At 34.3% G+C, this 16,805-nt stretch overlaps 1 protein-coding gene across 1 annotated transcript; it reads right to left on the reverse strand.

Annotated features, from left to right (window-relative positions):
* Positions 1-445: 445 nt before the first annotated feature.
* Positions 446-1,517, reverse strand: LOC135231806 (olfactory receptor 8U3-like). Its single transcript, XM_064288992.1, has one exon. The coding sequence runs from the start codon at positions 1,515-1,517 to the stop codon at positions 561-563; it is 957 nt and encodes a 318-aa protein (XP_064145062.1). The 3' UTR covers positions 446-560.
* Positions 1,518-16,805: the final 15,288 nt, after the last annotated feature.

The following is a 16,805-nucleotide window of genomic DNA, read 5'->3' on the forward strand; positions in this document are numbered from 1 at the left end:
TTAGGATATCAAAAGGGTGCCTGGTCTTTCAAAATCTAATCCTGATGTGAGACCTGTGTAGTAGAAATAACATCTTTCCAAAGGACATGGTAATCATGTAATTTCAGGGAGTGACCAGTAGCAAGCCTGTTAGTGGTCAGAGGCAGAGCAAAGAATGATAGTTAGCAGTCAGGTACAGCTAAGGAGCAGACTATTGCATGAAATATGCCATAGGTGTGGACAAGAAATTCACTTCATCAACTTCATTGCTCCCTCAGATCCTTCATTAAATAATAAAAAAAAAAAAAAAAAAAAAAACTTATGAAGGGCCCTTGAATCTTGTATCAATGGCATAAGAATACAGGTCATATATATCCAGGTCCTGTATGGAACTAGTATTAATTTGTTAAAAGCCTTAATTCTACTCCTTTATACATTACATTTTATTACAGGATGGATGGAAAATAGAACTTAGTACAAAGGAATTTTACTCATAAAGGGTGAAAAAAAGCAAATTTACTTCAACAAAATATTTATAAAAAACAATGCATTGGTATGTGGTATTGTTCCAAGTAAGGAAATTATCTTTTTAAATTTGTTAGAGACAAGACATAACATTTTTCAATGGCTTTCCACAGGGCATTCTTTACCTCTTGGTTCCTCAAGCTGTAGATCATGGGGTTCAGCATAGGAATGACTATTGTGTAGAAAACAGAAGCCATTTTGTCTGTGTCAAGGGAATGATTTGATTTTGGCTGCAGATACATGAAAATCAGAGTCCCGTAGAATACAGTCACTGTGGTGAGATGAGAGGCACAAGTTGAGAACGCTTTGCACCTTCCTTCTGTGGACTGGATTCTCAAGATGGCAGCCACAATGTACAAGTAAGAAATAAGGACAGTAGTCAAAGAGCTGATCGTGTTGAATCCAGCGAAGATGAAAATCAGAATCTCTTTGAGGCTGGTGTCTGAGCAGGCAAGGACCATTAATGGGACATCATCACAATAGAAGTGATTGATGATATTGAGGCCACAATAAATCAGTCGAAAAGTAACTACTGTGTGGAGCAAAGCAACAGAAAAGCTGTATAAGTAGGGAGCCAATACCAGCTGCATACACACCTTTTGGGACATGACTACCACGTAGAGAAGAGGATTGCAGATGGCCACATAGCGGTCATAAGCCATGACAGCAAGTAGGAACGTCTCTGAAATCAAGAAGTTCAGGAAAAATCCCAGTTGTGTTGCACAAGTGTAGAAAGATATAGATCTGTGGTTGGTCAGAAGAGTCTCCAGGAACTTGGGGGCTATTGATGAGGAGTAGCAAAAGTCCACAAAGGCCAGATTACTAAGAAAAAAGTACATAGGTGTGTGAAGTCGAGAATCCAACCAGATTAATGAAATCATTCCAAAGATCCCTACCAAAGTTAGAGTGTATACCACTAAGATGAGCAGAAAGAGAATAATTTCGATCTCTCTGTGAACTGAAAAACCCAAAAGAATGAATTCAGTCACCCTGGTGCTGTTCCCTTCAGCCATTTTTTCCAGTCTTTCATCTGCTGGGATTGGGGGAGAAGAAGAAGATGGGGCAAGAGAGGAATTATTGGGACCAGAAATTGTGATCTGATGTCAAACCTTGTGCCTTTCTTTGGCTTTTGAAATGACATTGTTCACTAATACAGGATAACAGAACACACAAACACAATCCATTTCAAACTGTACACCCTGTCTATTTATATATGTACGAAGCCAAAATTAAAGTCCTAATAGAAAAAAAAAAAAAGAAATCAAAGGCTACATAGTAAAGTTAAAAAAAAAAAAAGCTTTATATGTTTGTAAAGTACCAGGCAGTGTTTCATTCACAGGGGTCACCATGAGTCAGAACAGACTCAGCAGCACCTAACAGCAACGAAGAATATTTACTTTTTAAAATTCAGACAGTTTTAAATTATACTGAAACAGGAAAAAGTTCCTTTTTTTGTCCTCTCTTATTTTCCCTGCAGTAGAGCAGAACCTTAATCTACTAAAGCAAGATACTCAATGGGAAAAACAAAAGGAGTAGTTAAATATTTCTACTTGTATATTTGGGTGCATTTTGAATTTATATGTGACTACTTTTTTTCCAAATATTGCTTTCTAAAATTAAAAGTATAAAATTGTCAGCAGGGCTAGAATATTATATATATGTATGTATATTAAAAGGCGTACTTCTCTAAATAGGCCATGGAGTTCCATTTGAATTACTATAAAAATTCAAAATTTATAATTAGAAATTAGAAGCCTGTGGTTAATTTTCAATTAAAACAAGAGCCTAAATTCCTGCTTTTGTAATCTCTTTTATGGAGAAAAGAACAATTCATTTTTAGGCAGTAACACTCTTGTCTCATGACTTTGGAAAGTTATTGTTAAAGCAATAGCCTTTATGCCCACAATTGTGAATATATCAGTATAGACTTTCGGTTTTTGCTTAAGGGTCCAGGTTGTTCAATCTGCCATCTAGGTCTTGTAAAGGAAAATGCAGGGAAAAGAGCAAGAGCCAGAACATAAGAGCAGTGTTTCTGTGGGTGATAAAAGTCATTTCTTTGGACTCTGGGTTGATAAAAAGTAAAAAGACATGTCCTCCACTAGCTGCCTCTTTGTTCATGGAGTCCCCTCAGATCTTCTCTCAGTGCCCTCCCATTCCTATCTCAACCATGAGAATTAATTTATCTCAGTCTTATGTATATAACGTGCATATGGTTTTCACAACCTGCGTGGTGAGGTTATTGGGAATTCTATTCCCCTTTCAACCTCTGAAGGTTAGGAAGCTAACTTTATTTTGGGAGTAAATTGATAAGATATTCTCACCATATCAAATTACAAAGTTATACAGTATATAAAATAGGAAGACCAATCCATGTTTCCTCCCAATATGTATTAAGCACTGAGAAGAAACTGTTTTTTTTTTTTTAAGTTCAGTGTTTATGGTCAAATAATCTGTCTTTTTGATGTTCTTTTTGTCCTCTATTAAGCCAGGCTTAACACTATAACTGATAACTAATGGATTCTTGAACAAACGAAAAAATACAAACACACACAGACATATACACACACACATTCATACATAAAAATACATACCATACACACAGGAAACCTAACAAGAAAACATTTCTTCTCCCCTCCCACCAATATTTATTTTCTTCTTGATGGAGCCAACACCCACTGTGTAAGTGATGTGTTAGAATGTAGCTGTTGAATTGACTTGTCTTCTAGAATGTCTTAACACAGCTCTAGAGTTCACCATTCTGGGTGTGAAAATAACAGAGCAAGTAAGAGCATGTTGATTTGACTAGCATCTGTCTACCTTTAGACATGGAGATGTATTGACTTTGATTCTACAGCAGCTTCCATGACAAATATCACTTTGGAAGTTCAGAGAAAATTAGTGGGAGCTTTGGTATTGAGTTACTTTTCTTTGCACATACACTGGACTCAGACTCATTTTCTTCTCTTTACATTGATGATAGAAAAAAAAAAAAGCAAAACCCTCATACCTTCCTTTATTTCAAGTTTTTGAAAGACCATCTCCCATTTTTGAGCACTAATTTCACCTGTCTCCTTGATATCTATTTTCTCTTAAATTATCAAAATTTTCTCCTCAAAGAAAGGCAACTCATACACACAAATGTTATTTTTCCATAGGAATTGACATCTGAGTTTTATCAACAGACAAAAAATATTTTCTCCTTTTGAAGGAAGTACAAATCTTAGGAAGGTTATTTAGTCCCATTTATAGACATCAACCTCATTGAGTTGGAAGAGAGCTGGACAAAGTAATCTGTTTGATTTTTGATGGGTTAAAATCATGGATGGTTTGGGGGGCTATTGTGAATGACTGATTGAGCCTGTCAACCTACCTGATTTTAGAAGAAATCTTCCCTTGAATATTTCCAAAGAGGTCTCCTTTCAAATGACTCTCAGGTAGTGAGAGTATGTGTATGGGTGATATATGCCTTTATGTGGTGAATTATCTATTCTTTTGAGAATTAATTCTCGATGTTCCCCAGACATGATTGTCCCAGGGTCATTGAAACTCCAAGGCCCAGCTGTGATTGGAAAGGTCTAATAAGTAAATGATTATCCTGTAAAGACAAAAGTAGCATGAGGCAATATCTGAATTACAATGCCTCGCCGTGGAGCCACTAGTCTTTTTTAAAAATATGTGTACAATCCTATTTGTATAAACAAAATGAAGCAAAAAGAAAAAAAAAAAAGGGCAAACAATTTAGATGTCACGACCACTTCTAATGTACTAAGGTACTGCATCTCTTGTTTACATTCATCCCTTCTCTTCACTGTGAGCATCTTAATGAGAGATAAAACAAATGACTTAATCATTTGTTTTATCTAGGGCTTCAAATCAGTTCATTCGGGCTCACCACCTGCTGAGAATTTGCCTATCCAAGCAAAATATACTGAATCAGAATCTACATTTTAACGAGACCCCCAGGTGCTCCTTATGTATACATGTATACAAGACCTGGGGATCTTGTTAAAATGTAGATTCTGATTCAGTATATCTGGGGTGGAAATGTAAATTCCTAGCAGGGAGTCAAACGGAATGCATCATTTTGAAACCCTGATTCTACCATCTCCTACAAGAGTCGCTTTATGCATAAGTTTTAAGTTTCTAGGCGGACAAACCTACTTATATTTTATTTTCTAAATGTGTCAATTAATACAATAACAAATTTTTTAGCTACATCCTAATAGGGTTTACTGTTTATTTTTCTTATAAACTACAAGCTCTATTAGGATGTACCTTTATAAAATCAGGACATTAATCTGTTGTATGACCTGAGGCAAACATGTAATTAGATATTTGCCCAAATAGCTATTTACCCCGCTATTATTGATTGAATAAGCCATCACTTATTATTGATTGAATAAGCCATCCCTTTCTTATTAATTTACAATTAGGTAATATTTAAAACTATTTTTTGATTGACTAAAATGATTCAATAAAACTAACCAGCTTCTGTCTATAGGTACCTTGACAGGCACATAGCATTTTTTTCTATTCTCTTTTGTAAAAAAAAGAAAAAATTATATATATACACACACATATATATACACACATATATACATATCTGTGTATAAATATATTTCCAGAAAATAAATAAACTATATGTATGCTGATTTATAACATTTGGTACAAAGAAAATTATATAAAATATGTACAAATCAAAAAAAATTTTTTTTATGTACAAATCACTCACTAGAGATAACTGTTCTTTAAGATTGTATATAATTTGTCTTTTTTTCATATATTTTATTAGACGGGATCATAGAGCATAGAACAATTTAATGAATATGATCTTCATTTTTCACCAACAATGTATCAGGGTTTAACATACTATTTAATAGTCTCTCCTAAACATGCATTTTAATATATGGATAAGCAGTCCATATTTTGATATTATGTGATTTTTTTTCCTAATTAGTAGAATAATAATACTATGATAAATTTTCTTATTCATGATTTGTTTAGATGACCTGGTATTTTTAGAGTAAAATCCTAAAAAAATAGTAATGTTGAATAAAAGGATATGACTACTTTAAAACTTTTGTTTACTGCTTAATTACCTTTTTCTGACAATACTCCTTGAAAAAGCTGTCTTTACATGTTATCTCCACTTTATCTCCTCTGATTTCTCTTGGATCATTCCAGAAGTCTTTTACCCCCATATTATTCACCTACTCCTCACTTATCAACTATTTCATTACCTGACAGTTCCCTTTTAAGACGATAGTAAAAAATGTACTATTTTGCTCATTAACAGTACGCATTTGGCAGTCACCCTTTTGTGACCAGTGGGGCTTACAGCACTCATTTACATTTTCTGCCTGTTGGGTCCAGTGGGATATATGTGTCCCACATAATATTTTGTGATCTGATATGGTCATCCTCCGTTTTCACATAATGTCAATTTTTGCCCAACAACCTCGTCTTTGGAACTTAGCTATGTCAATAAGTGAAGAGAGGGTTCAGTGAAATAAACTGATGATCAATTCTCCATCATCATGTTAATTGATCTATCAGCAATACTTGCAAAAGTTACTTATTTCTTGATTAAATTTCTTCACTTGCATTCCTTCCCCCTACTTCTCTGGTTGTTCCTTCTCAGTCCGCATTGCTGGCTCCTCCTTATTGCCTTCACCTCCAAATGTTGGGGAACCGCTGGCTCAATTCTTTTTTTTTTTTTACGCATCTTCCTTTTCATTGTAATTTTATTCTGTCTTTTAGCTTTTAACAGTATCTATTAAAATTTTTTTTTTATATGCCAGTATCTCCCAATGTGTGTCCTCAACCCAGAACACTCCTTTGAACTCTAGACTTCCATATGCAACATCCTTGTTGTCATCTTTACTTGGATGCGGACTAAGCATCTCAAATTTTAGTGTCTAAAATTGAGTTGCTGACATCCTGTCCCTTCCCACCTCAAACTTGCTGCCTTCTCATTCTATTTAGCTCGGTCAATGGCAACTCAGTCTGTTCCAGTTAAATTCCTTAGAATGACACTCTATTCCTTTTCCTCATATTCTACCTTTCAATCTGTTAGGAACACTGATTGACGCTATCTTCAATATATCCTCATCTAGCTTTTTTTTTTTTAACCAACTACACTACTGCCTTGTAGTCTTATCTACCATCTTTTTCAATGTAAATAACTTTATAACTAAGTTCTTCGTTTTCATCCTTTCCCACTACAAATGATTTTTAACACAGTATCCATAGTAACGCTTTTTATGAGTAAGTTTGGAGATCTTCCTTCTCTGAACAGAATTCTGCAATGCTTGCCCATTTCACCCAGAGAAAAATCCAAAGTCCTTTACAATGGCCTGTAAGGCCCAATGTGATCTGTTTCTGTTTGCTTTCTGCTCTCATCTAACTTAACCTCCCTCCCCTCACCCATCCTTCTACTCATCCTGGCCAGCTGGTCTTAGGTATTTGTACCGGCTTCGTCTATCTGGAGTGGTCTTTCCTCACATATCTCCATGGTTTGCTCCTTTACCCCCTGACTCTTTCATGGTGGTGAAAGTAAAAACACTGCAATCCGGTTGTCTGAGTCCAGATTCTGATCTGACATTTTGTGCAATGAGAACTTGGTCCAGACACACAACATCTCTGTGTCTTGTTTTCACCATCTTTAAAATAGAAATAGTAATAGTAACTGCCTCGAGTGCTGTTTTGAGGATTAAATGAGTTAGGGTAAAGAGCTAGAATAGTGCCAGAATGTTATAACTGCTATATACGCATTAATTACTACAAATGCTATCTCCCTTAACTAATTTACTTTTTCCTTCAAATTCTTTATGACTACATAATATTTTCACTTAGCTTTTTTGTTCCCTCTACTGTTTATTATGTGGGTAAGGGTTTTGGTCTCTTTTTTACTGCTTTGTCTATAGTGCAGGACACAAACTAAAGGCTCAATAAATAACTGTTGAACAATAAATTGATCTCTCACAGAGTTTTTGGGAATTTGACACCCACCAATGCTGTAAAAGTATCCATTTTTTTCTGTACTAAAAAAGAGAAATATATCTGTATATATAATTTTTACTTTTCCAGCTGATTATTTAAAAATGGCATATTTTCTCTTTTATGTATATTTCTGTGATCATTAATATAGTTGATATTTTTGTATATTTATTGCTTATTCACATTTCTTTTAAATTGTTCATGTTTTTTGGTGTCTTTTCATTCATTTGTTTCAGTTTTATTTATTGATTTATACAGCTATTTTATTTTAAAAGATGTCAATATGCTGTCATATATTGCAAATCATCTTGACATTTTAATATACTCCTCAAAATTTTATTATGTTTTGAAAAATTAGAAGTGTATTTTTTTAAATGAATGTAAATACATCTATTAACGTATTCATTCTTGCTTCTAAGAAAGACTTTCTTCTGACTTTATCCACCCAGAACATTATGCAAATACCCATCTAGAATGTTTTATTTATTTGTTTACTTATTTAATTTTTATATTTAACTCTTTCATCAATCTATATTTTAGGGTATGGAATAAATTAGGATTTTACAAGGTTACCTTGATTTTTCCCTGTATGATTGACTGATTGCCAGAACCTTGTTCAATGATTAATGCATTTATTTCTCATTTATTCAAAATATTGAGCTCTTACTTTATGCCAAACACTATGATATGTGCCTGGGACCCAATAGAGCACAAATTCAGATAGGGTCCCTGTTCTGACGGCATACATTCTTGTGGAGATGGGAGACACTAATGCGTGGGGAGGTAAATAGATCTTCTCAAACTGTGATCAGACATGAAGAAAAATTTTGTGATTCTGTGAAACCTATAACATGAAAAGATGGCTTAAAATGGAGCCTAGTGTCCTTTTGTTGATATATGAATACAAGTATGTGTTAACAAGGCAATAATGAAATGATTTCAAATACTCCTACTAACCTGAGTTTTTTTTTTTTTTTCCTGATTTCTATCACATTTCATTAATGGAGCTTTTTCTTTTTTTTCAGCTTTAATAACATTGTTAAGGTTATTTTAAACATGAACATAGCTTAATATTGTTCATTGTATTTCCTAAGGTAACATTTAACTTTCTGTTAAGGGTGACAGAAAAATTTGGAAATGGATAGTGATGACGGTTGTGCGACATGACGAATGTAATTAGTGTCACTGAACTGTACATGTAAAAAAGTTGAAATATCAAATGTTTTGTAATATACATACTTACTACAATAAAAATTTACAATTATACGAAGAATTGTCTATTATTTTCTCAAATTAATTTTAAGATGTACCATAATTATAATATAATGAAAAATAATTATGAAATATGTAAAATATAAATTATATATATACAATTTTAGAATCTTTCCATTATTTTCCAAAAGAGAACCCTCATTGTTAATTTATTATACTTTTATCATTGTATCATATTTATAAATTAACTTTGGGGTAGAATTAACATCTTTAAAATATTGGGTATATTCCTTTGTGAAATGTGTTATGCTTTTTCATCATTTATGAATTTTTAAATGCCCCTCAGTAAACTTTCTAAGTGTCTTCATATCTGTCCTATGTTCTATAAAAATTCTCAACTCTTGCGTACTTTATTATGGCCAATAGTATTATTGTGCCTGATAGTGATGCATGGTTAGACCACTGTATTTTTGACATATGTATTTTATAACTGGCCATGTTAATACAATTTTGTTAAGTGTAATAATTTTATATTCGCTCATCTTGGATCTTTTAGGTTAACCATTATATCATCCAGAAAATATGGGAAATGTCTTTTTTCCCAACGGTGATTATCCTTTTGTCTGAAAACACATGTGCACTATTGAAAATAAAACTATATTTGCTAGAGGGAACCAGTGTATGTATGTGTGTGTGTATGTATATATGTATAATAAGACTGACACTATACTAAGTGTTTTTATTGTCATTTGACAATGAAAACAGCCCCTGATTGCAAGTTTTAATATTAAATCTATAATTTGTTTTTCCATTTTCTATTTGCACATGAGGAAAATAAGTTTCAGTAAAGGAAGGAATAGGTGCCCAATGTCATAAAAATTTTTCAGGTAAGAGACAGAGAATATGTCAATCTCTTAACCATTTATTTGACAGGCTGTGGGTAAGACTTCACCAATTATTGCAGTGTACAGACCATCACTCCCATCCAAATATTGTAGACATGAAATATGTCATCTTGCATTGCTAGCATTCATATTTCACATTTAATATTTACATTGTCTCCGTGAGAGTAAACCTTTAATTTAACTGCTGATTTTTTTAAATTTCTTTGTTCAGGGAATTATTGAACAACCTTTAAGTCAGCCTTAGTGCATTCTAGGATAGTTTTCTAGTCATAGTATAGGTCAAAAACATTTAATTGTGATAGAAATGCTAGTTTGCCACAAAATTTGAAGAACTTTAATCAGTGATTACATTTCTAAATTATTTGGCACAGAATAATATGCAATATCTCACCACATAATTTGGAAGTTCCCAAATGCCCATTGCCTACCCACATTATGTAATACAAAATGAGTTAGGTTAAAGAGTCTATTTCTAGTTAGGCTGCAAACGTTAAGTGTATATGGGGAAAAAACAAATTTAAGTGCTATTTTTCTGGAGCTACCATTACTCATCTGTTCCTTTTAATTAAATAATTGCTGGTCATTGAGTGAAGAGAAGCTGCAGTCAGAGTTTGCTGAAGTGTTGATGATGACAGTGTCTCTCTGGATCTTGTTACAAAACTCTTCCCTGCAAACAGAATTCCCTACAGTAATTGCTATAAAGGGCTTCCCTACTAAGCAGTTTCCAGGGGCCTTATTAAAATGATTAGATTCTGAACTTCTTCATGGGGACGTATTAATGGAAACTAATCTCAACAAACACAAAGTTTCAACTTTTTCATTAAGATTAATGAATTTTCAGTTTAGTTTGAAGTGTGGTGAGGTAATTATCTGATTCCTCAGGGTTAGTGTTTCCTCTGCGGTAAGGCACCTTCCTTTGGGGACACAATGGTGAAGTGGGAAGACAAGTGGATTTGAAGCAGGACCTAGGTTTATGCCCAGGCTCTACTACTATGTGGCCATGTACTCTTGGGGAGATCCTAAACTCTGAGCCTCAATTAACAAATAAGAATATTACTTACAGCCCAGGGCTATTTTTAAGAGTAAACAGATAAAGGATATGAATTTACTTTGCAAACTGCAGACTAATGATGTTATAATGATTATGGGTAGAATGATAATGTTAGCAATAATAGTAACAGTGACTAACATTCATTGTGTCCTTATTAAATCTCAGGCAAAGTGCTAAAAAAGTCTACATACATTATATCATTAATTCTGACAAAATGCTATGATATAGGTAAAATGGTTCCATATTTCAAATAAGAAAATGGAGAAAAATAATTTAAATAATTTGTCTCAAGTCACAGATGATAAATGTGTTAACTAGAAATCAGACTGAAAATGTAACTCCAGAGTGGAAGCCCTGGTGTATATTTTTTCTTTATAGTTTTTTTAAAAAATTGATCTAAAGTGCTCAAGAATACATTATGGTAGTGTTCTTTATAATAATGATAATGAAAATCTAGGATGCTGATATTATTTGCAGTAATGGTACAAATAATGCATTAGATAAATATATATGTGGATGTATAGATGCATACATACATACAAATATCATTAAACCTTTTAATATATTTCAACCCAAGCAATGCTTATTCTCCCCCCAAAAGAATTCCACTCTTCTATGAATTCCACACCACATCAATAGCACAACCAAAGTGATACAAAACTATAAACATAAATCTCTAAATTTCCTCATTTTTCTCGGGTATGTATACATTGTAACGTGTTTTTTTTTTTTTTAATTTTGAATTCCATTAATTTTCTACTAACTTTCCCTCATATCAGACTCTTTTGTATTCACTGCATGGCATTCCATCATGTTAAATCACTATTTTGTTGAAGGAACCTTTGAAAAGGCTACTTCTGATTGTATCATTCTTGTGTATATTTTAATTTTTCCTGTATTACAGATGTATTCAAAACTCATTAGTTTGATTTATAAGGCTCTCTGTGACATGAATCACTTCTTTGTAATGTCTTTCTAATTCCTTCACCTGCTTTTTCCTTCTCTGTCTCCCACAAATCTATCTCTCCTTCAGTGACTGTAGCTGCACTTCTAGTTTTTGCACACCCTGTGTCATTGAAATACTTTTCTACAGCCTCACCTCTCTGTATAATGTCTGGCCCCCTCTCATCTCTTAAGAAGAAATTCAAAAGTCAACTTTCTCTAAATTCATGGTAGAGTTTGCTCTAGATTCCCTAAGTTCATGGACAACATCTGTGGGAAAAGATTAAAAACTAGTTGCAGCAGTACGTCTACAGGGAACTGCCAGAAATTCAAGCCAGATTCAGAAGAGGATGTGGAACAAGGTATATCATTGCTGATGTCAGATGGCTCTTGGCCAAAATCAGAGAAAGGAGAAATATGTTTACATGTGTTTTATTAACTATGCTAAGCCATTTGACTGTGTGGATCATAACAAATTATGGACTACATTGTGAAGAATGGGAATTCCAGAACACTTAATTGTGGTCAGGAGGAATCTGTATATTGACCAAGAGGCAGTAGTTTGAAGAAAATAAGGGAATATTGCCTGGTTTAAAACTAGGAAAGGTGTGTGTCAAGATTTTATCCTTTCACCATACTTTCCATTTTGTACGCTGAACAAATAGTACAAGAAGTTGGACTATATGAACAGGACTATGGCATGAGGATTGGAGGAGGACTAATTAACAACCTGTGATATGCAGATAACACAACCTTGCTTGCTGAAAGTGAAGAGGACTTGAAGCACTTACTAATGAAGATCAAAGACCACAGCCTTCAGTATGAATTACACCTCAACATAAAGAATACAAAAATCCTCACAGTGGACCAAAAAGCAACATCATGATAAAAAGGGAAAATATTGAAGTTGTCAAGAATTTCGTTTTACTTGGATCCACAATCAATGCCCATGGAAGCAGCAGCCAAGAAATCAATATATTATTACATTGGGAAAATTTGCTTCAAAAGACTTCTATAAAGTGTTAAAAAGCAAAGATGTCACTTTGAGGACTAAGATGTGCCTGACGCAAACCACTGTGTTTTCAATTGCCTTGTATCTTGCAATAGCTGGAGAATGAAAAAGGAGAAGAATTGATGATCTTGAATTATTATGTTGGTAAAGAATATTGAATACACTATGGACTGCCAGAAAAAAAAAATGGACTGCCAGAAGAACCAACAAATCTGTCTTAGAAGATGTACAACCAAAATGCTCCTTAGAAACAAGAATGGCAAGACTTCGTCTCACATACTTTGGACATGTTATCAGGAGGGAGCAGCTCCTGGAAAATTACATATTGCTTGGTAAAAAAAAAAAAAAAAATTTTTTTTTTTTTTTTAGTAAAGTAGAGGAAGACTCTCGTTGAGATGGATTGTCACAGTGTCTGCAACAATGGGCCCAAACATAGCAATGAGTGTAAGGATGGTACTGGACCTGGCAGTGTTTTGTTCCATTGTATGTAGGGTCAGCATGAGTTGTAAGCAACATGAAGGCACCTGACAAAAACAACAATGAAACATCGGTATTAGGTACTTGGCTATATGGCTCTGGAGGTGAAACAACATGTCTAAAATGGAGTATGAGACTCATTGAAAATTAAACAAGTGATCTCTAGACATGTGTAAATAAAGATACATGTATGCAGTCACACATATTCATTGAAGACACTACTGCAGATACTCCTCAGACATAACCAAACAGCTTCCAAGATTGGTTTGTTAGGTTTGAAAGCTTAAGATCACAGTCTTATGGGACAACTCAGTTAATTGGCATATATAGTTCACAAAGTTCATGTTCTGTATCCTACCGAAGTCATTAGCATCTTGTGTCTTTAAAGCATGTGGGTGGCCATTTAAGATACAACTATTGGGCTATATTCATCAGAAGCAAAAAAAAGTAACCAAAACATCAGAGAAGGAACAAGTCTATCAGGCTGATGTGTATGAGCCATGACCTCATCTATCCTGGGACCAGAAATACTAGATGGTGTCTGACTACACCACTGACCATTCTGACCAGGTCATAATAGATGGTCCCAAACAGAATGGGAGAAAAATGTACAATAAAACTTGATTTATTAAAAAAGGCCCTACTGTCTGGACCAGTTGAGACCAAAGGACTGGTTACGACTATCTCCCCAAAATACTGTTTAAACACTGAACCAAAATTATCCCCTGAGATTACCTCTTACAGAAATAGTAGAGTGGCACACAAAATAAAGGATATTGACTCTAAGAACAGCGTTCTACTAAAAAAAACCATCTGTATGAGACCAAAAGGTCAACATTTACTTAATAGCAAAGATGAGAAGGAAGATAAAGTGGGAGGGAAACTAGAGTACTGGAAATGGAACAAATAGAAAACAGAGAATGTTGGCACATTGTGAAAAATGTAACTAATGTCACTGAACAATTTGTGTGGAAATTGTCAAACGGGAACCTGTCCTGCTATGTAAACTTACATCAAAAATACAACAAAATATTTTTAAAAATTGAGAATGTGGGCAAAAAACAACAAAAAAGATCTAGAAGAGAGTCATGTACTAGCAGAACTAACAGCTGAAAAGAAAATGCTAAAACTGTTATCAAGAGAGTTAGAAGAAAAATAAAGTGTAGTGCCAAAAAAGACAAAGAATGAGGCAATGTACAAGAGTTTCAAAATTCCAAAGGAAAACCAACTAAAAATTTTTAAATACCCGTTGTCTTTATCAGTAGTATGATAGTCAATAACTTAAAAATGCTACTTTTAGTGGTGGAGGGAAAGTTGGAACAGAAAGAGCAAAAGATTATGAGAAATTGGAAATAGTAGACAAGTTTTCAAAAATGTTGGTTTGGCTACTATATATGAAAAACTCACAACATACATACATACATATATATATATATATATATATCTCCAAAACCCACTGCTGTCAAGTCGATTCCAACTCATAGCGACCCTATAGGGCAAAGTAGAACTGCCCCACAAAGTTTCCAAGGGGTCCCTGGCGGACCCTAACTGCTGACCTTTTGGTTAGCAGCCGTAGCACTTAACCACTACATCACCAGGGTTCCCAGTAGGCATAAAATTTAGTAGGTATAAAATTAAGTTTCTTCTCAAATTAGAAAATGATTTGATAGGTATATATCCACATATACATTTGTGAAGCACACGTTTCATAAATGTATGTGTGCATATATACTTATCTAATCATTTTCTATTTGAAAAGAAACTGAATTTCACCATCAATAATAACAGGTTTCCTTTCTTTCAATTTTGAATTAGAAAAATAATCACAAAATGAGCCGGTAAGGGTTGATCTTCATATACTCTGAAATTAACGGTAAGAAAATAAAAGTATTATTCCTTTCTGTTAAATAATGCATATAGAAGATGCTAAACCATTGTCACGGAGTTGATTCCGACTCATCGCGATCTTATAGGACAGAGTAGAACTGCCCCATAGAGTTTCCAAGGAGCTCCTGGTACATTCGAACTGTCGATCTTTTGGTTGGCAGCTGTAGCACTTAACCACTACGCCACCAGGGTTTTCATAAAAGATGTGGAAAGGCAATTTAATGAGAAAAAGATAAGAGATTCAATGGCAAAGCTGCAATGAACAGTAAGAACCTCTGGAAACTAGACCTAGACCTCGGAATGATGAGTTATATATAGATTTATACGGAGAAGTGAGTTCTGAGGAACGTGGAAAGATTATTTTCCATTAAAGATGACACGATGACAACCAGAAAGAGACTGAAGCTGTGGTAGAAGCAGTTTTATTTTTCGCTTAGATTATTGGGGCATCTTGATGTTATTTACGGATCTGATTCTCTCTTATTGTTTTAAAAATCTTTTGTGAGCACTTACTACTTTCCAGAATTTACTGAGCCCTTTTTACTTATCCAATATCATAAAAGCACTATAAAGAAGGTCACATTACTACTTATAGCTTACAAATGAGGAATTTGCGGCTTAAAAAGAATACAGACCTTATCCAAGATCTCATAAATAAGTTATTCAGGATTCAAGTGCTGGTCTTATTTTTCACAAAGCTTCATTGTGCCCTTAACTAATGAACCAAGTTTTATTTATAATCTTTTTACGTTGTTTCCAGTAGTATAGCCTAACTCTGCCTTCATGGGAATTTCTGATCAGTATATTCGAAGTATGATCCCTTCAGGAATACAGGTAGTTAGTAGTAATATTCTCAAATCCTCAATATAATTTATCTAGCTCATCTCACTTTGAGAGAAACATGGAAGGAAGTATTACAGCATTCAGATATCTCTAGAGTTTCAAGTTTAGATCCAAAGGGACCCAGGAACCAATAAATTTCCCAAACAAATTCAGAATGAGCTTATTGGGAGCCAGGATCCCTGCTAAGCAGGTGAGTCAGATGGAGTCTGATATAGAGCCAATTGCCAACCCTACACCCAAGCTCCATCTCCCCATTACAAATCTTTCTACTTGGTGAGCTATGGTATTAAGTCGAACAGGCTGCATTCAGAGATAATACCTCTAACATTTTAACTACACTTCTTCCCTTCATACTCTCTGCTTTCTAGAATTTTCTACTCTATTTTTAGGGCAACATATATTTACAGTTAAAATTCTATTTCATCAATCACACACACACACAGAAACAAAATCCTTAATTGACTCCAAATTGAGTTAGACAAACAACCTCCTAGACTTTGCACTCCCTTCTTTAGTAGTACACACATACACACACACACAAACACACACACACACACAGTAAACAAACAAAAAAATTAATACTACATGGCTCATGGAGGACAGATTTGGAGGCAGGTGAGGTTTCCTGTCTAATTTCTCCAAAGAAGGCAGGTCATCATGAATGGCTCTCCACTCAAGCTCTGGTAACAGTGTTTTTAAAAATCAATCCTTGGCTTCTTGGAAAATGCTGAACATAAAGGTAAATTTTTCCCTCTAAAATAAAGAATGGATGCTCACCATAACTTTTGAATCCTGAAATAAATTAGAAACCCCTTAATATTTCATTTCCTTGATATGGCTTCTCAGAGAAGATGTTTGACCTCAAGAAGGGCTCCAAGGCAATAGGTCTCAAACCACAGGCTTAACTCCATGTCATGGCTTAATGGGTGTATGCGTGTTGGGAAGTATGGAGGAAATATCCGACAGCTCGTTA

The sequence above is a fragment of the Loxodonta africana genome, chromosome 7 (assembly GCF_030014295.1).
Source record: "Loxodonta africana isolate mLoxAfr1 chromosome 7, mLoxAfr1.hap2, whole genome shotgun sequence".
Classification (NCBI taxonomy): Eukaryota; Metazoa; Chordata; class Mammalia; order Proboscidea; family Elephantidae; genus Loxodonta; species Loxodonta africana.